The following is a 24,360-nucleotide window of genomic DNA, read 5'->3' on the forward strand; positions in this document are numbered from 1 at the left end:
TTTTGGGACATTGCTATGTCTGCAGCAAGACAACAATTTACTGAATGGAAAGTGTTGCACAGCAAGAGAGAATGGAAAGAAAACTCCTCACTAGCCAAAGCTGAAAGAAAACAAGTTCTAACAAATGTTGTTCACTTGTCTGGAGACATGATTTTAGTCACTGACTTGCCTCTATACCACAGAAACTCAATGATTAGAAAATACAACAGCTAGCAGCTTGACCTGGAATATTTCCACCCCTTCACTGACTGTTTCATTGCCATTTATTTCCAGAGAAAACTATAAAAAAAAAAAACAACACACAAACAACAACAAAAAAACAACTAGGCAGAATAGACAGAATGGCTTTCAAAGCCTTTTGAGTTCAACGGGAGACTATTCATTGACTGTTGCAGACACCAGCTCAGACCCCAGACTGGTAATACCTAGTGGTGCCTGTGCCCACAGTAGGTCATCAGTGACAAAAGCTGTGTCACTCCTACAGCAGTGTAGTGGTTGAGAGAAAAACGTTAACTGAAGTCTCTATTCCATTAAACTACCATCAAAAAAGCAATGCATAATTGATTCTCCTCATTATGACTGGTTGAACAGGCACTTCCACAGCCTGATAGGTCTGCACCTAAGGGAAGAGAAGTGGGACTGTAAGTAAATAGCTCTGTTGATAGCAGAGGATTCAAGCCTCATCAATGTGCTGCTCCTCAGTCGTTGGGCTATCCTAATTTGTCATTTCTCATCAGTTAAGTATGACAGAAGACCCCATATTTGAAGAAATACATAATTAGAAGTGTGTATTTAGAGAAACACTGGTCAGAAGATATGCTAACAGACTGGCATTCATTCAGTCTACATGTCAGTCTGCTCTGGCATGGTCCCCAGCGCTAGTTTATTTTTAAATTTCACTCAGTTACAGACAAACTTGCAATTCAAAAGAAAAAGGCAAGAAGGATAGTAGCGAGAAAAGATGACCTAAGAGATCTTTTCCCACAGTTCACATTTAAATAGAGGTCCAAATTCAAATGATCTCCAAACTAAAGGCACCTGGAAACACACTGCCACAAGAGCACAGCTGTTAGCTACTATGCAAAGGTCCTTGCCCTTCATTAGTGGAGAGACTGAAGGATGTGTCTGTTCTTCCTACTTATGGAAAAGGAAACTTTATTTTGTTATGGCAATATCAACAGCACGTTCATCTTGCTCCAGCAAATATAAAAAATTCTGATGTGCACTGATCTTGTACTGTTATTATTTCAGGAACATCCCATTCTTCAAAATCTATGTGATATGTTTTGTGTAATTTTACCAGCACTGGCATAAATAGGAGTGCTCTTGAATGTTAAGACCAGCAGGTGCTTACATGTTTTCCTGTACCAGCACTAGGATGCCTGGCTCTGTTCTGTCACTAGTGTAGAGGACCCACGCTTTACTGCTTGTTGTGTAATCTTTCTCACTATCTTATCTAGCAAACACCATCACAGTCTGTGACCAACCTTAATGCTAAGGCCTTACCCCTAAAATAAAGCAACACCAATGTAAGGCAGCCTTTCTTCAGCCTTCAGGAAGGTCAGACACAGGATCATCATTTTAAATTTGAGAAGAATGTACAGCACTAGTCAGGGAACAGGCAAAGACAGATGATGAGAAGTGTACAGATTAATAGGAAGGAAACCGGCAATTTGATAAATATCAAGTAATTACCATTGAGGTCTTACGGAGACTGAGCCGGTCTGATCGAGCTCGGAAATATGCTTCGTCAAAGGATGTATGACTCCCCTTCAGCTTCTCTGACAGGTTCCGATACAACCGCTTTGCAGCATTTGGAGAAGATGGCATGCTGTTCTTTTTAGTCTGGAGGAGACTTAAATTATGCATTTGCTGTGTCATTTTCACCTAGTAGTTCCTAGAAGAAAACAACAGCTGTTTAACAAGGTTTTGCTACACTAATGTCATTGATCAGAACTGTATCACTGAAACACATTGCAAGATTTCTGTGGCAAAAATCTCTTTCACACACAGTTTTAGAACACTCGAAAGCATATTTCTAGGCCTTTTCAATGGCAATTCGCTCTTTAAGGAATTAGTCCCATGGATATCTATGGCAAAGGAGAATTAAGGATAGAAAAATAGACCACTTCAGAACTATTCCCTAATTTCTGTAAGAAGTTTCATTTAATGATGGAAATGGACTCTTGACAGAGCGCGTTCTGGTAATGCAGAAAACAGGCTTTGTAAATGTTACTATACTGTTAGGATAACTTGTACATAATCTGTATTTTGCCAGAACAAAACTGAAGTAACCGAAAGGGAATACATCAGGTTACTGAATTTTTGAACTGGTCAAGTGACTTAAGTTTGACACAAGCACAACCAGGGCAAGACAGGTGGCTGAAAGTTCTTTGCTACAGAGACCACTTTTTGTTATTAGAGTTTTGAACATTTGTCAGGGGAGAACCTGCTCTGTAACCAGGACTCCTAAAGCATGAAGTTATAGCAAATAAATGAAAGAAAAGCTGTTTAGGTTCTGTTATAGGCATTATGAGAAATACATGGATTTTTACTTTAAACTTCCAAAGGCCAAACAGTGTTCAGGGTACTGCAAACCAAGACCTTACATGCTATATTTTACAGTTAAAATAATCTGGAATCCTGAGTGCTGCTGTTTACAGTTCCATACTGAAGGAACTGAGTTCCATCCTCAGGGTTGTCTGTAAGTGAAAAAGTGACAAAAATGCACAATTTCTTCACATTTCCTTTTTCCCTGCCAAGATCATGTACGGATTTCCAAGGCAGAACATCTCTATCAAAGATGTCACAGTTTTAACAGTAAACCTGGCTACTCTTTCAAACTATCTTTTCCTGGAAATAAGCTTAAGATTCTTTGTACTATGATACAAATTCTGTGCCTTTGTTGTTCTGGTCTCTCAGCCTGCATGTGAGCAAACCAGACAGCAGGACTAGAGTCTAATTATTATTTACAATCATAAAAGCTTTCTTTACTAAATACTCACCCTGCAGTTGGACCTGCTCTTTGGCATGAATTGGTTCCTAAGATTAAATACACCACCCAGGTCTCATAAGTCATCTACATCTTCCTTTCTCATTTGCAAACAGTGGTGAAGCAGACATCCTGAGTAAACAAATATCTGAGGACAAGTAATCTCATATACTCTCCAAGTTCATGGGGCATTGAAGAGAAATCAAGTCACCATACTTGTGATATGTGATGAGAAAATTTTGCTAAATTATAACAGTGCGTGCAATCAGAAGACAGCAATGCTGTGTGAGTTGCATTCATGAAACTAATGTGCAAAAATGGATATAGTAAGAAACAAGCTCTCTGGGACTCAGGGAGCAGCAGTACTAGGATGATTTTGGACTGTTCTTTCTCCGAGCTTGTGGAGAAAAGGTAAAGCGAGGCTCACACGCAAGTAACTCAATTCATCCTGCCTTTTATTACATGTGTTTCAGCAGTGACTACAAGGACATCTCCTCATGAAGCTTTTTATTCACTGCCCCCAACAATAAGCCTGCATAGACTAGGCAGAAAGGCTTAGTGGGAACCAAGAAACACAGGGAAATATGTTTGATCAAAGTCTCTGTAATGAGAATGTGCTTGTTAAAGTCACCTAGAGCAAACACTAGAATTAAGATCACCAATTTACAAATGTTCCAAGGAGCACTAGTATTATTTGGAACCATGTTCTGGAATCAAAGTAAGTTAGACCTTACCACATGGAAGTTGCCGGTAAGTGCTGAGTTTCAGTATTGGACAACCTTTGAAGGCAGCCTTTTGTTTTAGAGTCGTATCAGTGGAATAAGTTGAAAGTATAAGCATGGAATAAAATGTGTTTTAAAATGGTCAAAATTTTTCATTCACATGCAACTGTTTAAAATAGCTTCAATAATACAATTTATTTTCAGATATTTATTTTTAAAGCTTTAAAAATAGCAGATTACCAAAGCAACTTCATCTTTGACTATTCCACACTATTTCCATTTTAAGAAATTCAGCAATTTACCAAAAAATAATACCTTTTTCAGAGTAACCCTCTCATAGTTCATATAGAACTACAGATTATCCAACACAAACTTATCCTCCTCTTACCTTAGTTTTCACCTGGGTGAAGCTAACATCAACCAAGAACTTCTTTTCATCAATAAACTATGTTCAAGAATCAGTCCCAAATTGTAAACAAAAACAGGCCAATTAATATTATAGGTACGTTTGTAAAGAAAGTTTCAATTTCCCAAAGCCATTTGATTCCAAGAGTGGAGTTATTGAACACCAAATTATCACACTTACGAGAGCGTATGAGAGAGAACCATTTACATTCACCATGCAAACTTAAATGTCATCAGGACATGCACTAAAAAGCCAAGTAGATCCATCCAATACCTAATTCAAACATACCTCAACATACACTACTTTGTTTGCTATGGGATTTTATTTTTTATACCAAAAGCAACAGGTTCGGTACCTCTGAGTGGCATAATATTACATAATGAAGCTTGGAACCTCTCCATAAAGCCCACAGGCCAATATGGAAATTTACTGAGAAGCTGTGTAGACATTTAGTAAGTTTATATTAAATAAATTAGGCTTACGCGCTTAGTAGGGCTTCTCATACTTATTGTGGTATTACTAAAACCAAACAACAATACCTGTCATTAAAGCTAACACAGCTTGTGCCTTTATCAGTCCACCCTAGGTTATTACATCTTGCTGGACCAAACTACATACTTATTGACTTCAAGTCCCTAAGTTATTTGTGGAGAGGAGAGTCACTGAAGAGACTTATTTACAAAGAACAACTTGACAGAAACATTTTCTTTTAGGAGGAGAATTTAACTTAAGAGAATAAAACACCTCTCAGTCTTTGAACAGTTTTCCAAGAAATCTGAGGGTTTGATAATCACATCTCCCAGTACACATTCAAAATTCAGTTTGCAGGTCAGTTCCATTTCAACATGCATACTATGAAAAGAAACTTCTAAATATGCTATAGTTCTCCACAAGGTTGCCGTTGTCTCAGGACCAAAATAAATTTAGGTATCATTGGGCTGCTGGCCTATGTCTCCAACCCTGAAAAGCCTAGCAGCAGTTTAATACCAAGTCTGCTCAGGCCTTTTCACCATGGTGTGGACTACCGGTCACATTGACTGTACCAAACCTTAGTTTGACTCCAGACATTACAATCTAGGGGTTAGTGAAGTCCTTCCCACCTTGATCTGGTCAAAGAAACAGGATGTATATATTCAGAGGAAAACAACAGAGCATTACTAACCATCTAAACAATGACTTCCAAGGACTCTTACAATATGGCTTCCATATTATGAAGCGAAGATTTCTGAGTACAGAGCCAAAGCAAATCCTTAAGATTAGCATAAAGGTAAGAAGGGGACTGAATCTTTTAAAATCTTTTTTTTTTTTTTTTTTTTAATTTTTCTGCAGTCAAGAGCAGGTAAATGTATAGAGAAGCTAGATAAACACTGTAAGAGTTGCAGCTATTCAACAATACTACGGAATCGATGCACCAGAAATTACCTGAAAAATACAAATATGCATTTTTTGTATGCTAACCATCAGAACCCTGAAGCAATGCATGGAATAAAGACAAAAAACAAAGCAAGTGCTGACATAACATAAGACAAATGCACTGCGTTCTTGACCACTGAAACAGCAAGATGCAAAACATTGCTGAAGATTATAATACTTAACATACTTTCTAGTCACATACAAGGTATGGAACGAAAAAAGGAAAGGTAAATGTAAGCTGCATATTCTGGAAAACTTTCTTTAAGTATGATCTTATTAAGCTGTAGAAATGACTCCTGGGGGAGCAACTGAAATGAGATAGGGTAAAATCAGGAGTAAAATACATAAGAAATAAGGAAAACAAAGACATATCAACTTCAAAAAAAAAAAAAAAAGCAACAGAATTATGTAACTGGATGTTGGCATTTCATTATTATAGGTGCAAGCCATTTTGTAAGAGCAGCTTTATGCTCCTTTAAGTAATTCATGCCCCCTGACCCCCTCCCCACTCCGATGCGAGGACACAGTCTTCACATCACCAATCAGGTGAAATCCAAAAACATGCATCCACTGAAATAACAAATTCTGCCAGTGAAACATGCCTGACCTGAGGATATATCACTGTGACAACTAATATTGTTACAGTACATCAGACAAACAGTTTAGAAACAGGTGACGTCCAGAATGGACCCATTTGTGATTTTCATTGATGGAAACCTCTGCAAATACTTAGCACAGGTCAAAATGAAATTGAGAAAGGAGATCTCAGTATGGTTCAGAGCAGTCCTATGCGGTCTCACAAGCATTCTCATAGCAAGTCCTGAACTACAACAAGCATCTTACTATGTTTCTCAGTAAAGGCCAGAACTATACAGACTAACAGCAGCAGCTCCCCTTATAACTGGTTGTTAATTGGCAGTAGTTTGCATTTCCAAAAATTAAAAAAAAAAAAAAAAGAAAAAAAAAGAAAGGGGGGGGGGGCGGCTTATGGCAGTGGTTCCAGGAATAAATAACCTGCATTCTTGGGGAAAGTTACTATACTATCCTGGAAATAATCACCAAAGCACAGTCTCATCTGCATAACTACCACCCTGTTATAGTATGCACCAAACCAGTGACAGAAGTCTTCCTACACACATTTCATGCTGCACATGCAGTAGCTTGATCATTGTGAGCAGATTTCTACTTCCACTTCTAAGCACTGAAGTAACCTCTTCATTCCCTAACAGCAGGGTGTTTTAAAAGTCAAATTCAAAAATAAATATTAATATGTTCTCCTTGTAAAAGCATTTTTTTGATTGGTAAGTACTCACATAATATTCGTGTCCTTTTAAAATCAGATTGCTGAAAAAAAAGTCTAAATTATAGATCACTGTCTGTTTCGTGTGGCACAAACATGCTGCGCTGTATAGACAGGTAAACTAGATGGACACAGCATAGCTGTAAAAGAATTACCTTCAGATCTTAGGAAAGCAACAGACAAGAAAACACTCAACACTATACATATTCTTAAATATGTTTATTAAACAATTTTATTCTTGAACTAATAGTTAAGAATATATGTGTTAAAAATTAATTTTACTTACCAGCTTAGGCTATCCAAGGCAAAATATGAACAAGTTGGTGGTAATTGTCCAGTATCTTCATTTAATGAATCACATTGGCTTTGCTGTCTCTGCTGGTTCAGCCTCTGGGCAGAATGAGTAAACCTCTTCCTTATACTGCATGAATGATCAGAAATGAAAAGATTATTGCTAGCAATTGGTATTAGTAGCTATTACTGAACTACAAGATGACTGACAAGCTCTCAGAGCAAAACAGTATTTAAAGCAAATAGTGTTGTATCACAGGTAAAGTATCTGGAATATTTGGTGCCTTAACTCTATACTGTTTTACCTCTGCAGCTATAGGAATGACTAATATCTAAAGCTCTTGCCTCCGTACTCAAAGATGCCATGACTTCTGTATGCTTTTATCTTGTTGCATCCCTTAAAATTGATCGGCAGCACAGCATGCAAGTAGAACAAATAATTACTTCCAGAGTAAACAAAACTGCAATTGTAATTAATTTGCCATAAATTATGATCAAAAAGGCATTAACGTAGCCATCTTAAAGCAGTTAGTTTTATGTTAAATCAATAAAAGGAAAAAAAGAATCACGGTCCTACAGTCTGTCCAGTAATGCATGTTGCATGTGATGTATTGTTTCTTCTTTCTTCAAGCAAGCTACCAGTACAGCTGTCTGCAATCATAGCAACAAAAGCAGCAACCATATCCATAGCTATGGGACATCTGCAAGATCATTTGAAATCTCACAGCCTGAGCAAGTTATGCTGAAAAAAAGATTACTAAATGAATAAGAATTTTTTTTTTACTGATGCCTACATTTCAGCTAAAAGAGATCCTGTAACATTAATATATCTGTGGTAACACCTTCCAAAACAGTAGAATGGTGATATTTCAAAATACACATTTTTTACAATTGGGCAAAAAATACTAACAATGAATCCCACAGAAACCCACAAAGATGTTAGAAAGTCAGAATATGGAATTTCACACAGCCTCAGAATTCCAAAAATAATGTAAGTGATGAACAAAAGTAAACAACCATCTAAACCATCTAGAAAACCATTAATCTCCCCGGACAGTCCACTGGGTTCAGGTAACTGGAACACTCCTGTTTAATATCTGGCAGCAGAAAAAAATTGACATTCTCATTCCTGGGTCTGTCATAGCCATCTACAGAAGAGTGGTTTTTCTTTGTTTGTTTTTGTTTGTTTGTTTTTTATTTGATGTTGTTTTGTGGTGCTTTTGTTTGTTTGTTTGTTTGTTTTGTCTGTTTAATTGTTTTTAAAGAGGTCCATTCCAAATAGCATCCTTTTGCAAAAATAGCTGAAGCTAAAATCTGGCCCTGGACATTGATTTCTCATTGGACTTGAACTTCCATACTTTTTATTCTATACTATTCTATAGTATACTTATTATTCTATACCTTTAAAATCAATCTGGATATGAGTCCTTTTTTGAGGGAGATATTTTCTCTATGCGTTAATATATATACAGATATATCCATGTCTGAAAACATGCATACATCCACTTCAAAGACACACGACAAGAATATCCACAGTCCAAGTGCTGCAGCTGACACAAGGTGCTATGAAAATATGCTACATGCAACATTACATTTCCTATGCAGTGACAATCACAAGCTTGAAGTGTAGAGGATTGCCTCTTTTGTCCTGTTGTTTCTGAGGATCGTTAGTCAGCAGTCTGCAGGACAGCTCACTGAGGTTACTGCTCCCTGTCAAAATGAGAAAGACTGGAAATCTTTCGAAACCCCTGAATACCACTTTAACAGTGGGATACTACTTGGAGAAAAAAAAATGCCGAAAATCTGAAGTGTCTAAGCATAAGTAAAATTAGTCAAACAAAAGCACAGAAATTCCATTGTCAGTGCTGTCCTGAACAGGGATGCTTCTGAGTCAAAAGCTCCAATAGCATTTTTTGGGCTGCATCAACCCGTTTATGGAACTCTCTCATGAGGAAATTCTCACTGTCCAGCTGTTTTCACTAGAAAAAGCTAAAATTTGTTTACTAGAACTAATCTATTCTTAAACACTCTCTAGCAATTTCTCATTGTGTGTCAGTACTCCCCCTTCTCTCCTTTGCTTTCTCCTTTCAGCTTGGAAGAAAGTAGAACTTTTGTGCTTGCCTTTTGCTTAGCACTTCTCTATTGCTACCCAAATACTGCTTAGTGGAATAGTGGAATACAAGACGTTTTCTTGCTCAAGCAAGATCTTTAAAAGATATTTTGTTTATATCAAGTAAGCATTATCATTAATCTTCCTGTCATACAGATTTAGGTTCATTGTTAAAGTGTTCAAAAGCCAGAAGACAAAAAACAACACTCAGTAAGGTAAGAGAGTTAATCGTAAGTTTACCGAATGATAAAACAAGAAATTAGTTACTAAAAGTGATGGCTGAATGTATCCAAGTCCAAGTATCCATGTATCCAACTACCTACGTGTAGTTCTGGAAATGGAAAAGACTCAAAGATTTCCAGAAAACAACTCCCTGTGTTTACGATAAAACACATGTAAGCAGACCTGTGAGCCTGATCTTGTACAGAAACCTGCACATCCATAGTCTTTGATGACTCCAGGAGACGATTCAGATGTCAGCCATTTATTGTTTCACTTGCCTATATTTCATACTTAATTAGTTGAGCAGAAAATTTGGTTTGCTGTACTAAAACTACTTATTTAAACAACCTTTTGTGACAAATTTTCACTCCATATTTGATCACTCTAAGTTTACCTACCTGTAGCACACACCATGAGCTGATTCCAGAAGCTATTATTTTTACTATTCCAAAAGCTGCATATTATTATTATGAAGATGCTAGTTTAGCAATACATTTCATTTGAAGAAACCATGCAAACTGGCTGATTAACCAGCACATTTACCAAAATATTTACCCTATATTAATCTCAGCTTTATACACAACAGATATTTTTAGCAGCTAAGCAGCACATTTTACTGGCCATTTATTCCATTTAGCAAACTGGTAGTTTCTTCTGGAGACAGGTAACATTTCTGGAATGAGGGAGGCTGTTTTCATGTGGAGGGTGATAAACTCGCAGACTCTTCTGTACACACTCACAGGGTGGCTGGGAGACATTTATTTTCATCTCGTCAATCAATAGGTGGCAGTATTCACCCAGTTCTTCAAAAGCCTGGTGTCCATGGAGCAGCAGCCACGCACGGGTTTTATTACTACACTGTCCCTAGCAAACATTGTCCAACACTTAATTGCAGATGGTAGGTCAGCAGCAAGGAGATCCTCCCTATACAGAATCTAACATCCCTCTTTTATATCTCCTTGCATTTCCACTCCATGTGAAAAACATGGAGTGAAAAACACTCAGTAGACCAGTGGAGTCCAGAAATGGCTTTTGAAGTTTGGACCTGAGAAACACTCAAATATTTGGAGTTTTAAAGCTTCACATGGAGCTTGACTTAACTTCCCAGTCGGTTGATGGCAAAACTCATCACTTTTAGAGACAAAGCTGTATTTTAGGCTGTTAATAGTCCCCCGAGAAAAGCTAACGCTCCTCAGACATCTAGCCTGGCTTTCCATGCACTGCTGCAGCTGGGATCAGGCAACGCAGCCCGGCAGATCACCAGTCTGGGAAGAAGGTTCTCTGGCCTCCCTCCCAAAGCAGCACGGGCAGGCCAACTCTGCTCTCTCATTTCAGAAATCTGTGACTAAGAAGGTGGCTAAAGTGTTCCCTGAAACCAAATATTGTGGTTTCTTTTTGTTTCCCCCCCCCCGACCCCCACACAGCCAAAAGCATACTGTGGGAAGGGGAAAGCCCTACCCCACCGACAGGCCAGTAAATCTTGCTGTATCTTGCTCTGCTCCTTCACTTATTCTTTCTTGCAAAGTTTCATATATACATAAACTACCGTAGTAAATTCCAGCTCTGGTTTTGGCAATATCTGCCCCTCTGGCTCTGTGTTTACCTATCATCTTTCACACATACTCTTTGGCCAATTTGTTAATTCTCTGTCCTATTCCCTGGTTTCTTGCGTTTCCTCAAGGACATTGATCTGAGTCTTACTGTTTCACTAGTTCCTTTAGCCAGTGTTCTTGATCCAAATCCATAGCAAATAACCTATTATCCACAGAGACACAGAAGTATTCAGTATTTTCATAAAAAAGACGAATATTTCCCAGTTCATCAGTCATAGATGTGATCAAACTCAAGAAATTCTGAAATTGTGAGTGAAGAAAAATAATTGTGTTTGGACTAACTCTAGAAAATTTCCCAATGAAATAATTTTTCCCAAGTGTTTTGAAATATTTGAGACACCCGTGATGTAAGCGACTAAAAGAAACTGAGCTTGGCAGCCCCAGCTCCTCCAGGCTGCCTGCCTTAGCCATGGTTCCTGGTCTCGAGTCCTCTCAACCCACCTTGGATTGCAGCACAGCCGGGCTTTGCTGCAGGGCTGAAGCTGGCAGAGCCACCAGTGTCTGAGGCGCGCAGATTCCCAGTTCCACAGGAAGGGTTGTGGAGGCCAGGAGGTCTCTGGCTTTGGGGCAGCCTACATGACAGCAGTGCCTTGGAGCCGCAGACCCTGGCTGCTTGTATTTCAGAGTACTGTTTCAGATGAACTAGCAAGAAACAATCACTGCTTGGTTAGAATTCTTTAAAGATGGCGTGGCTTTTTGTTGTTCTTGTTTGTTTTTTCTTCCCCTGGTCTCTTTAAATGGAAAATTCCTGAGACACTTTATTCCATGGCTGCAGAGGAGCAGAATCAGGCCTGAAGCTACAAAACACTGCTTAGTCAGTTGGGATCATTTGGAGTGTAAGTTAAGGTAAACAAAGACACATTAGCATAAAAAGTTCATCAGATCCTTAAAGATGTCACTGTTTTAAAGTAGAAATCTAAGAGCAGCTGTTGTTGCCCTGAGTGATCCACACACAGAGCAGAGCTGCCCACTAACAGGGCTTGGAGGAGGTGCTGCCCACTTGGAGAACCAGCATAGGCCAAAGCGCCCTTTGCTACTGGCTCCTGCAATTGCTCTCTGTATTAGGAAAACCTGAACTTGCACAAACACATCCATCTTCAGAAAGTTTATAAAAGTACATGCAGGCCATTAGACCTATCTGAAGATACTGCTGCTCCTCAGAAATAAATTACCCAGCTGAATATTGTGGAAATAATGAAGTTGTCAGCAACAACAGCGCAACTATGATGTTTCGTCAGCCTCATGTTGATTATGCTATCTAGTCAGACACTCCATATAGAGATAATTTATGCCATGTATTGTTTGGCCATGACTACTCCCAGCTGCACTGCATTTAATCCAACTTATAGCAGAACATTTTACAAACAGAAATTAACAAGCTTTTCATAGCTGGCAATTTCTAGATTAGGAATGAATAAAGAAAAAGTAGGATTTACCAAAATTGAGCATAGAACAAAGCTGCACAGAGGCAGACACATGATTCTAGAAAAGTATGTGGTTTTTTTGTTTGTTTTTGATTTTAAACTGTAAAGTTTCATACTCCAAAGAACAGAAAAAATTTTAGGTTTTGACACAGTCACTAGAAATACCAAAACGTACTTAAAATATATATAGACAGGTTTCTTTGTATCTTTTGTATAATTACAATAATTAGCAATCTAATTACTAATGTAAAGCTTATTCTGAAGGTAAATCTTCAAAGTTTGATGCATTGGAGCATTTATTATAAAACTAAACACTATGCATTTGACACACAGTGACACTAAAGAAGTGCCATTATTTTTCATGCTGAGCAAAGAAACAACTTTGATAACAGAAGAACAATTTCCTACTATTCTGTGAACACCAAACATTGTTTATTGCACTAAATGGATGAAGAGCAGTTTGTGTGTCCCGATAAAAGAACAAATCTGTTTAGGGGCAATGATCTCTAACAAATATTTTATAGTGATAAAATCAGGCATTTCAAAACAATGATAAAGTACCATTTCAGAAAAGCTTTGACACTGAGGACGAGGAGAAGGAGCAGGGGGGTTATTTTCAAAGCCTAACGTTTACCTGGGGAGAATAATCTTTCTAGATCCTGATAGAGACAGACTATTCCAGATAACAATTCAACCCAAAAGCCTATTTCTCTGCATTACTGGAGAAAGAACCACAAGGAGATCTGTCTCACTAGACCAGCTTTTATGAATAGCCCCATGGGCCATCTGTAATAGAGAAACATTACACTTGCTGGCTATGATAGTTTTGCACAGGCTGGAATTCATACTGCAATCATTTGGTCTGATGTGACTGTTCATTTACATTTCAGTTAGAATGAAAATAACTCCAAGGAGTTCCAAACCAGTGTCTCACAGGAGCAATACAAAAACCTAAACAGAATAGAAATGATTGCTGTGAAGTAACTCCAGGCTTCCCAGTCAAATTCTGTTTCACATTGAGTTGAAAAGCACATTTAAAACATTCATTTTTGCTGAACATTTATGCTAGCTTTCAAATCATGAAGATTTGAGGTTTACTACAGAGGCAATTTACATGCACATAAAAGAGTATTTGTTAAACTCTTCTTAGAATTTACAGAGACAAGGACATATGATTATGTTTACTTTACACGGGGTACGAGGCACAGCAAAATCTGTGCAAAGCTCAAAATACATGACTGTTCTTTCCTGAAATCCAACAGTTCAATAAAAGTAAAATAAAAATGCAGGAAACACATCCAAATCTTTCCTGTATAGAATTTAGGAGATCTGTAACATTATGCCAAAAATCATTACTTTTTTATTGCAATGGTGGCTTTTAAAATATGTAGCAGTTAGAATAGCAGTTCATGAAAATATCCTCTCATCACTTTCTTTAAGACCTAAAGCTGATGAATCTGTTTCCTTTCAATTATTTATGTCAACCTCTCAGTAAGCAATAAACATTATTACTAGTCCTCACTTTGCTGCCACTTGAATCAAATCTCTACCATCTCAAACCAGAACAGAAGAGAAAGTGATCATTGCTCTCTAACAACCACATACTACTTGGATGGATTTGCTTCACAGCTCCTCTTTCATTCCTTCATCTTCCTCATGTCCTGACTAATGCAGCCTTCAACACCAAACATTAGAAATGAATCTGAAATAAATTCCTACTTTTTGCCTTTCATGGCAGGTTGCAGCAAGTCATTACTCTGTTTTCTAGAAGGTCAAAGAGAATCTGATTCAGACCATAATACTCTTTGTTTTATTTCCCACATTCTCAGTCATCCTTAAATAAGAAAGAACAGTGCTGACTAATCTCGGGGCAGAAGGTGCTTACAACACAACAGTGCTCTGGGTGGTACAAGCGGCACGGCCTGCTCTGTCCTGCTCTGGTTCAGTCCCCTGCTGAGCCACATTTCAAAGTACCTTTGTTCTTCAACTTGTGCTGAAACATGTTAGTCCTAGAGTGCAGAGACATTGGGTGGGAAAGCCTTCATGTTATGAAGCTCACTTACCCTACAAGTTTACTGCACCAAGAATGTTTTGTTAGTTACACGTTCACTTCCATTTCGGGTACACAGAGCAAGTAGAAAAGAACATTAGAAACTGACTTCAGAAAGTATAGAAAAACTAACAAGCTGCTATAAATAACTACTGCCTATATTTTTTTATATATATAAATGAGGTACTTAGAAAGTGCTTGTACCTCACCATCCAGATATTAAGTTAGTTGGAGTTGTCACAGAAGACAGATGGGGAGAATAATTTGCTGTTGTGTTAAAGGATTGAATATTGATTTGAAAACAAGGACTTGTGGTCCAATGAAACAACATTCTCTGCAGCTAAAAGTGCTAATCTGACTTCAGCTGAATTGAGTTAATAAATATTTGCAAAAGCAGGCAGCTTAGCTGGCTTAATTATGAAAACACTTGCTTTTCACCTTTAGGAATTCATTTCCTCCAGGGTCAGAGTTTGGTGGTCTTACAGCTATCGCACAAACTTCTATACAATTTGGAATGATTAATGACCTCTGTTCAGAAAAATTATGAGGTGCTATAAGGAAAAATTAAGCGAATGCACACAATGTGAAAACTCTCATTGAGTACATTTTCTCTGCATTATTTTATTTTTATAAAACCAGGAACATGTTCTGTGAACGTGCACTTCATGGATAACATGTATATGAGTAACTTACAAGCCTGCACAGAGGTAATATCTTATATGGCAACGTAGTCAGTCTCTCCTATGGGCAGATACCTGAGTCTTGGTGAAATATTAGATGCCAGACAAGAGAATTCTGCAGCATTTCACACAATGCAGATCTTTTGAATGATTACATCTGAGAATATAATTTGTCTCTCTGAAGATACTGTTCTGGGCCAACTGCTACACCGGGCTTCTGTTCACACTTCCAAACAGGCACTGGTGCAATAGACTCCACACAACAGCCAGTGCTGCTGCTCAGCCAGCAACAGAGCTACACATCTGAAAAGAGAATTTCTTTGTGATTAGTTTGTCTTGTACAAAAATAATTTGAGGAATATTGGCAAATATACCTGTCCTGTGCAGAAAGTGCTTATTTTTCCTCTTTTAGTGATATGTTATTTATCTCCTAAAAGATGATCACAATCATGTGTTATGATACTATTAACCAAAACCAACTCTATGCTGATGACCGTCTGTTAATTTAACAGTTGGTAGGAACAGCTTTTTAGGTAGAATAACTGTTTCACTAAGAGAAGAAAGGAAGTCATGAAGTTTGATGAACAAGAGGAAGGTTCAAGAAGTCATATAGCTATATTGCATTAATACCAGAAAATTTGGTCATTTTTCCAGCTTTATCTGAGTTTTTTTTTCCAATTCATCTATAAGCAGTTGAATGATTTTAGTATGTAGCATCCTGTCCAGTAGGCTTTTGGGAACAGTAAGGAAAATATTACAACTGGTTACTTCTAGCTGGAATAATTTATACAGCCCTCATGAAAAATGAATTTAGGCTTTAAAGTGAAATGAATCTTCTCTAAGTGCAGTTCCACAGCTCCAAGCAGCATGCTCTTAGTTCCATAATAGGGGCTCATATTTGCTAATAAATACCAAGCACCCCTCTACGTCATCGCCTTTTGAGATATCTGCTAAAGACCTGAGTGGTTTGGAAACTACCTTAGCTCTCTGATGTTAGGTTTGGATAGTGGGAAACTCTCATTAGGGTACAGATATGAAACATCACTGCATATGAGATGTATCTACTCATTTCAACTGTAAATTCAGCTATTAAAACAGCTAATCACAACAGAAACACTGCTGTCAAACTTCGGCAGTACTGAGCTACTGCTGTTCGGTGTTGTCAGTCAGTTGTCAAAACGTAGAAGAAAGCTGCTCCTAAGTTCAGATAATATTTCCAATTATGCACACGGTGCCTATTTAGATGACAGTGTAAGAATTAAATGCCACTCACATACCAGAAATAGATTTGAAATGTGAAGTTAAGTATAAATGAGAGATCACAAATATGCAAGAGAATTAAATAGGACTGCAGTGGTAAGTTTTGAATTTGCAGTAAAAATTGCCTGAAAGATACTGTTCTGTGAATACAAGCTACAGAGCAGAGAGTCAACTCCTTTGACTTTCATTGGTCTGCCAACCCAAAGAGGCATCCGAACTGTACTTCCAAGCAAACAATAAAAGAAAAATAAATGACTTCTCATAGATAACTAATGATCTTTCTTCAAAAAGCAATGCAGAAAATAATTGATCTTTAGATCCATACATTCTCTTCTCCTGTTCAGGAGAGGAATTTACCATAATGAAGACTGCTATATCAACACCATCAATACCTGTCTACCCAGAAGAGCTAAAATGAGGGGGAAAAGTGAAATACACACCATGAGCTGCAGAGCAACTGTATTTCCCCAAGTATAACTACCACATAAATAATTTTCTGCAAATATCACTTGAGAAAACTGCAAATAATTTCCAAATAAAAAGAAAGTTAAAATTCACCCAAGTGTTTACTTCAAATTATATCACCAACTAATTATCAACTACTGTTTCTCAATATGGAATAATTAATACAACTGAAGAGGATACACAGATGGGTGAGACAATTAAACTTATGAGTGAAATATGAAAGTCAGTGAAGTCAGAGTAATTAGAAAGGAATTTTATTCCATCAGTTCCATATAAAAAACATGAACTCATTTTCACCTCTGGCTCTAAGATGACAACATAGCCTGCAAACATATAAGCTGGCATATTTCAAATAACATACGATTTTACACTTACTAATAAAGGAACAAATGGAAACAAAAAACCTTTCTTTAGAATTAACGGGTCATGATTGAGAAGGTCAAAAATTGGCATTTGCATTATCCATGCAGTTTTGGAAAAAAAAAAAAGCTATATTAAGATTAAATGGTGCAAAAAAAAAAAATCTTCTAGAAACCTCAGTTAAGGACAAATGAAGACCAATCATGGATCAGAAATCATGATCCAAAGCTACCAACCACCATTAACTGCAATAGCATTTGAGCCAATCAACTGTTTCAAGAGTGAGTTTTAATTGGTTTAATTATTTTGCTGGACCACACATAAGGTATGTGGAAGCATTCTTACCTATAGGTGGAACATTTTGCAACTTGTTCTTATTACTCACAGCTCATCTGTCTATGTTCTTTTATTGGCATCTTTCATGAAATTCAGACACCAAAGCTAAAAGCTTCTCTAACTTCCATTGATATCATCTTAGCAACAATAAGCAGCTGTCAGGGAATCAAAATATACAGCACCCACCTATTACTGCTTCAGAAAGGGATTTATTTTAAATATTGAAGCATGTTTGGTTTAAAAATTGCAGATGTTAACGAATCAAGGAGGAAACTTATATTGCATCTATGGTATCATTCCAAGATCCAGACCAAGATGGAAAGACAAGATAATAAGATAATTCAGCACCAAAGGACAATAATTCAATAGAGATAGGATAGATTAGAGCAAGACTAAAATGGGTGAATGTAATTGCAATGATGGAAAAATCCCCTGCCTTTCAGGTTGCTATACTTTTAGATAACTCTTACTAGTTCAAATGGATACAATTTCTGTTAGTACAAGAAATCTATCCACAGTTTTGCTTTTGCAAGTCCCAGTAGATGTATGTCTGAATCATTCAATGTGAAAACCTTAAAAGAAGTGGTCCAGGATGCATCAACATATCTTTATAGAATGGGTTTGTGACAGTGTCCGAGAAAGGAGAAAGATACATGGAACTTCTAATAACTTGTGAGCATACTACCTCAATTACAATAGCATTTTGTAAACAGCTGAAAAAATAGGACACGCTCCCCATTGTCATATTCTGTCACAAAAGAAATAGCAATTTGCTTTTGCTAAAGCCAAATAAAGTACAATTACACAGACTTTATGTAACAATGAAAGCAACACTAACGTATTGGATCGTGAAAGTATCAACAAGCAACATAGGATCTCCACAATAAGTACACGTAAAACATTTTGTCTTTTTGGAAATCCTCCAAAGTCTCTCTCACTTGGCTGAAGTATTACCCTCAGAAATATAAATCATACCCTTTTACTGAAGAGATAGACAAATTTTTCAGTAGCTTTGAGTAATGAAAGAATATTACAAATTGGGAAACCTGTTCAACCTGCAGTTTTACATTGCAATTCAGCAACTGTTTATAGCAGCCTTAAGATGCCCCAGTTATTACCTGCCCGGTTGTAAGGTAATAGCAGCCTCATCTTTTTTAAAAACCGCATCAGACTTTCTAAGGGAAATATTCAGATAATTGTTAGATTGTTACATTCTTAGAAAATCAGGATCTTTGTTTTCTCTTGGCTTTGATGGCCACCTTCACTGCAACAAGCCTGGAAAATACAGATCTTCAGAGAGTGGAGATAAACGGTTCTGCCAGCTCTTCTTTTTATTTATGCTTTGTATTGAAAGATCAGAAGCATGGTGCATTCAGTAAGCATTCTCAGAATCTTCAATTCATGCAAGCAATTATTCAGAAAACAAAGCTGACTCTTACGCAGAAAAATGTTCTTCTGTCAATTTGCAATGAGCTAGTTAAAGCAAAGTAATTTAATAAAAACATAATATACATAGAAAAATTTATTGCAATGATGAAATTGTTTTCTTGTGTTTGGAATTACATGAAAGCATTCTTAAAAAAAAAGGAAAACATGAAGTCTTTCACACTAACGCTCTACAATAAAAAGTAATAATTCAGAGGACTAGCAAAATAGTACTGTGGAATGACAGCTCTGATGAAAATGCAAAGTGTTGGTTAATATCTTGTTAACTTTGCTGCTTTAGGAATGAACTCTTCCTGATCACCATCTAGGTGAAAACATCAATTTTTATTGAATTAATTATATTAAGTCATAAAGATAAACCACAACATTAATTTTATAAGTGTTGGAACATTTCTCTCACAACAGAACAGACGAACTACCCTCTTACATCTACTCTTCAGCCTCTGAAAGAAAAGGGAAAAGATTGATCAGATGAACATAAGAGCCATGTTCATGATAAAATATACAAAATTATCAGCAGAAAGATGTTACATATTAATGGTGTCCTCAAGTAACCTTCTGTAAATCTGTATGGTATATTGTTACTTCAAAGATTAGGCAACTGAACATATTTTTGCTCCAATTTATATAACAGGTTTTCATGCAATTCCAGACAAGTTTGCTAGATTTTTAGTATTTGATTTTAGTTATTAGTAGACGCTACTTTAAGTTCCTGAAACAGCTGAAATTGTTTCCATTCTAGGAAATAAAGCTAGAAGAATGAATCTTGCTTCAAACTATATTTTGTGCTTTTATGTCCTTAGGGCTTGTTTAAGTTAAGATTCTTACAGGGGAACCTAAAACTTCTATAAATTATTGTGAAATTTAGACAGACAAATGTCACTTTCCCTTTGATCATTCTAGAGTTAGGAGGCAGGAATGTGAAAAGGGAAAAGGGCAGTAGAAAGGATTTCTCAGAAGGGTTTCCTACTTGTGAAGCACCTGGGGAATTATCTCAGGAGGTAGGAAAAACTAGGCAGATGACTAAGTCAGGCCTTTCACAGATTGCAAGATGAGTGGCAAAGGCTCTCACAAAATACATTTGCTGCTTCTTTACATAGATACATATTTCTTTAAGTGGCCTCAAGTGTGTGATAGCAAGCCACAGGCCCACAAGTAGGCACAATACAAAAAAAGGGAGGGGATTTGCACATGTTGAGGCTAACCAATTTGAAAGGCTAAGTTTTATTAAAGCACTTATACAGCCATTAAACCTCGTGTTCCTTCACCACAGTCACTTTCCTAGAGACAGCAGGAAGAAACTGTTCTTTGAGTTCCCTGGTGAATGAGACTTGTTAGACTTTTTTAAAATTATTACTCTTGTTTTGCCCACCCACTTGCAACTTCACCCATAATAAGCCCACTTATGCAAACTACTGCAATGTAAATTAAAACCACGTTTTCTGTATGCATACACAAACCCAGCAATCCGCTTCATAGAGCAACAACCATCTTTGTGCATCATAAAGGCATGGACTGCTGTGTGACAGTCCCATGGCATTCTACCATTTAATATGGACCTTTTTAGCCTGCTCTCAAAATTTCTGTGTCATGCAGCACATGGCATTGATTAACATCATTATGCCCCACAGCTGCTCTTCAGCATCAGGATCGATGTTCCTGATAAACAGGTGAAAGTGTCGTGCAGAATGCAGTGATTTCCAAGCACACGTATGACACCACAACTCAAAGCATTGTCATACTGGCTATCTCCTAGAGCTAGGTACAATGTCAGATGAATTTATAGTGGAAGTCTTTCCACTGAATTTAACACTAACATACATGCCAATTCATTCAGGCCTCAAGAAGGCAGTTACTTCATTCAGCACCAGGACTACAACTGGATTAATAACAATTTGTTTTTAAAGTTGTTGAGGAACACTGATTTACAACTTACATGAGCAGTAACTCAAAGTTCTTCTCTGAGACAACAAGCAATTGTTTAAAGACAAGTGGAGCAGTTATGACAGATTGGTTTGACTCTATAGTGCTATAAGTAGATCACTAAGCTGATAAGAGAGGTTCATGTCATCTTCTCAATGCAGATCTGCAGCCCGTGAGTTTTTGAATTACTCCTTGTTCTGCTTCTTTCAGAGAAGAAGTGTAATTATGGATTGGAAGATCACAAATTCAGTGTGCAATGATCAAAAATTCTGGTTATTTTTACATTAGTCTTTAGTCAGAAATTCTACCCTAAGCCTGAGAAAATTACCAGTGTTGATACTCAATTTTGAGAAAAAGGCTTCAACTTTTATAAAGATCTTTCCAGGGGAAACTGTATAGTAAGAATCTCTGCTTAGCTCTTATTTAGGGTGGCTGTGATTGCACCATATTGACCACCTTATGCCAGCTGAAATACAATCTCAGATGAGAAACAGAAGCTTGGAATATCCTGCAACAGACAGAGAAGTCTGAAATAGAGAAAAATGCTGCTGAAATCTTTACACTTTTAAGATATGAGCAACAAAGATTTACATATCCTAAATAATGATCAACAAGCATAAAACTCTCATCTCTCTTCTTGGGAATCCTATGGAAGATGAATAAACCCTGAAGGCTGTTGCAGGAACTCCTGCCATACCATATGAGAAAGCTTTCTTTTATCCCGATAACAGACAAACATTTCAGAAACAGACAAACGCATTTAGAAAATTTTCCAGTATATCCACAGTTACCTGCAATTTTTTAAATCATTCAGTTGTATAATTACCAGGCTCAACAAGGAAAACTATAATTTAGAAAAATAAATTCAAATCAGTTAAATTTGTCAGTTTCCTTGTTCGTTTTTCCACGATGGTCCTAAGTTGTGAGTGGTTATTCCCCCCTCTCTTCAGATCATTCTTTAAGTCCTCTCACCAGGATTTCAAAGTTAGATGATCAAATGTGCAGAGAGGCACCTAATTTCTCACCGGCACTTCTGAAAGCTCCTGACTAGGTCCACAGTGAACACTTTTCTTTCTATCCCCCTGCCCCCATCCTTTTTCTGGCCTTTGATCTTTAGAAAGCACAAATGCCATTACAGTGAATAAAGTCATAGCCCACAGAGTCAATCCCCTGCTATTTACTTCTTCTCCCTGCCCCCCCATCCCAGCCAAGACTCCAGCACGACCAAGCTAGCTAAGTTGGGCTAAGATACAGCAGCAGGTATCATCAGCACTGTGACAAATGAGAATCTGTGTCAGGGGAGACTGTTTAAACAAACAGTTGGATGCTTGGGAACGCAGACAGAAGACCTAAGATCTCGCTCTTTTTTCTTTTTCTTTCTCCCTCTGTCTTCAAAACAGAAGATTAAGTTTGCTGTGAACATGAGCTGATGAAAAGAATTCAAATAGCGCTTTGAATAGTGCCACTGGGAGTGTCACAGGAGAATTACAAATTGCTGCTGGAGACACCAGTCTCCCTTTACAGAAAGTTAACATAAAAGTACACATATCTTCTTTCTATAAGGTACTAACTTGTAAATTAACCTTTAATGGAGTATAAATGATGTCCTGAAAGAACTGCTTATGCAGCTATATTTATGATCTAGAAAATTGCAAATATTTACAAGATTATAGGTGTTAATGGTCTGTCAAAAATGTTTGTATATTGTACATACATTAAACCTCAGTTTAAGACCACCCTGCTATAAAGACCACCCCATTTCTTGTCCCATATAGAATTTCACTTTGATTCCATATATTCCATCCCTTATAACGAGGCTAGGCCCCAGCACACAACCACAGCACTCTAGACAAGGAACTCCTCCTCCATAGGATCCACTTATTTCAGTCTCAACTCCAGATGCTCTGCACAGCCCACAGCTAAACATTGTCACTGCTGTTCACTTTTGGTAAGAGAGTTGGAGAACATTCTAAGTTGCTCCTATGCTTGTGACACGCTCCAAAGGCCCAGCATCGCTGGAGGGAACACTCTGATGCAGGCTTAGGAGAAGCAAACAGCACTTCACTGTGTGTGATACAAGCCACATCACCACTCTCCAACAGCACTGCCTTAGTTTCCCCAGCCTGATCCAAGCCAGCCACACTTTTTAATGAATCTTCTTCGGTATCACAGTATCCTCCTCTGTATTTACTGTTCAAACATAGGTCATCAATAAAAAAAACAGATAAACCAAACCCCACAGCCTGGCCTCTCTTAAGACCTCTGCTTCCAAGGGCTACTGCTGCTGTCTACACAGCAGGTGGACCAAGCAAGGCCTTTTATCTAGCTGGTAGAGCAAGCCCCTTTCCCTGACCCAGCACTTCTACAGCAGCCCCCTATTCCCTACAGCTCTCCCAGCTAAGCTGCTTGTTGTTCTTTTATCTCACCACCTGGGTGCAGCTAATTAATCACATGTGGGGCTACACACCCAGCTTCTTAATACAATATTCTCTCCCTGTGGCTCAATAAAATTCAAACTTTGCATTTTCTACATTCACATTTTAGGTCTGAGCTTTCTTTTTCCACTAAGTTTACTATTCAAACTGTAATTTGCCTTACAACCATTTTAACTGAGGTGAAATAAAAAGAAATTTTAACCTTTTGACTTAACAGTAAAATCCGTATTTGTTTCTGATTTAATTTTCTTTAGTAAACAATTATTAATACATCATCTCCAAATACAATTTTATTATAGCGTTAATAATTTCAATAAAAGGTATTTAAAGTATTTGTTTGCTATTCAGAGTGAGAGACAAAATTGTCCTCTATAACAGTTTCTGTTCTTGGCAACCGAGTACCTTTCTGTGTCAGAAATCTGATAAGAGAGCCAGATTTCTGAACTTAAATTTCTCTTTCTGCAAACATTTTCAAATAAAACAGCTGGAATTTTTCAACTGTGATAGTGAGACTTAAGAAAGATTGAAGTTTGAATTTTGAAAAAGGAAAAACTTTTTTTTAAAATGTGTATAACTGAAAACAGTTTCTTCCTCAAAAAATATATTTTCACGTGCTTGCTTAAGAAACATCAGTATATTCAGGCATAAATATAGCTAGGGAAAAATGAATATTTTAGGAACAAATACTTGGGGGTCTGCCCAGGTTTTATCGCAACAGATTATTTTGTTTTGTAATTTATCATTTATTGCATGTTTCCTTACTCAATGACTGAAAAAAGTTCTCCTTTAGGGTAGAAAAAGTCAAAGGGAAAGTTGAAAAAGCTCTGTCCCCACTGACCTCATGCACATTTTTATTGATATCAAATTGCTCATATTTTTTTGCCTTGGCATTTTCATTTTTATACTTGCTAG

The 24,360-nt window shown here is 37.4% G+C and overlaps 1 protein-coding gene across 11 annotated transcripts in view; it reads right to left on the bottom strand.

Annotated features, from left to right (window-relative positions):
* Positions 1-24,360, bottom strand: part of ANKFN1 (ankyrin repeat and fibronectin type III domain containing 1) — a 152,351-nt gene that overhangs the window by 77,719 nt on the left and 50,272 nt on the right. For 8 of the 11 annotated variants that reach the window (XR_013940721.1, XR_013940722.1, XR_013940723.1 and 5 more), the window contains 2 exons: positions 7,120-7,254; positions 1,696-1,897 (listed from right to left, as the gene is read on the bottom strand). Coding sequence is in view for 5 of the 11 variants with exons in the window: in XM_080561187.1 (XP_080417313.1) it covers positions 1,696-1,881 (186 nt within the window). In the remaining 6 variants the exon portion in view is untranslated. The other 3 variants (XM_080561190.1, XM_080561189.1, XM_080561191.1) reach the window with 3 other exon arrangements.

Source organism: Anser brachyrhynchus (assembly GCF_964034855.1).
Source record: "Anser brachyrhynchus genome assembly, chromosome: 18".
In the NCBI taxonomy this organism is placed as follows: Eukaryota; Metazoa; Chordata; class Aves; order Anseriformes; family Anatidae; genus Anser; species Anser brachyrhynchus.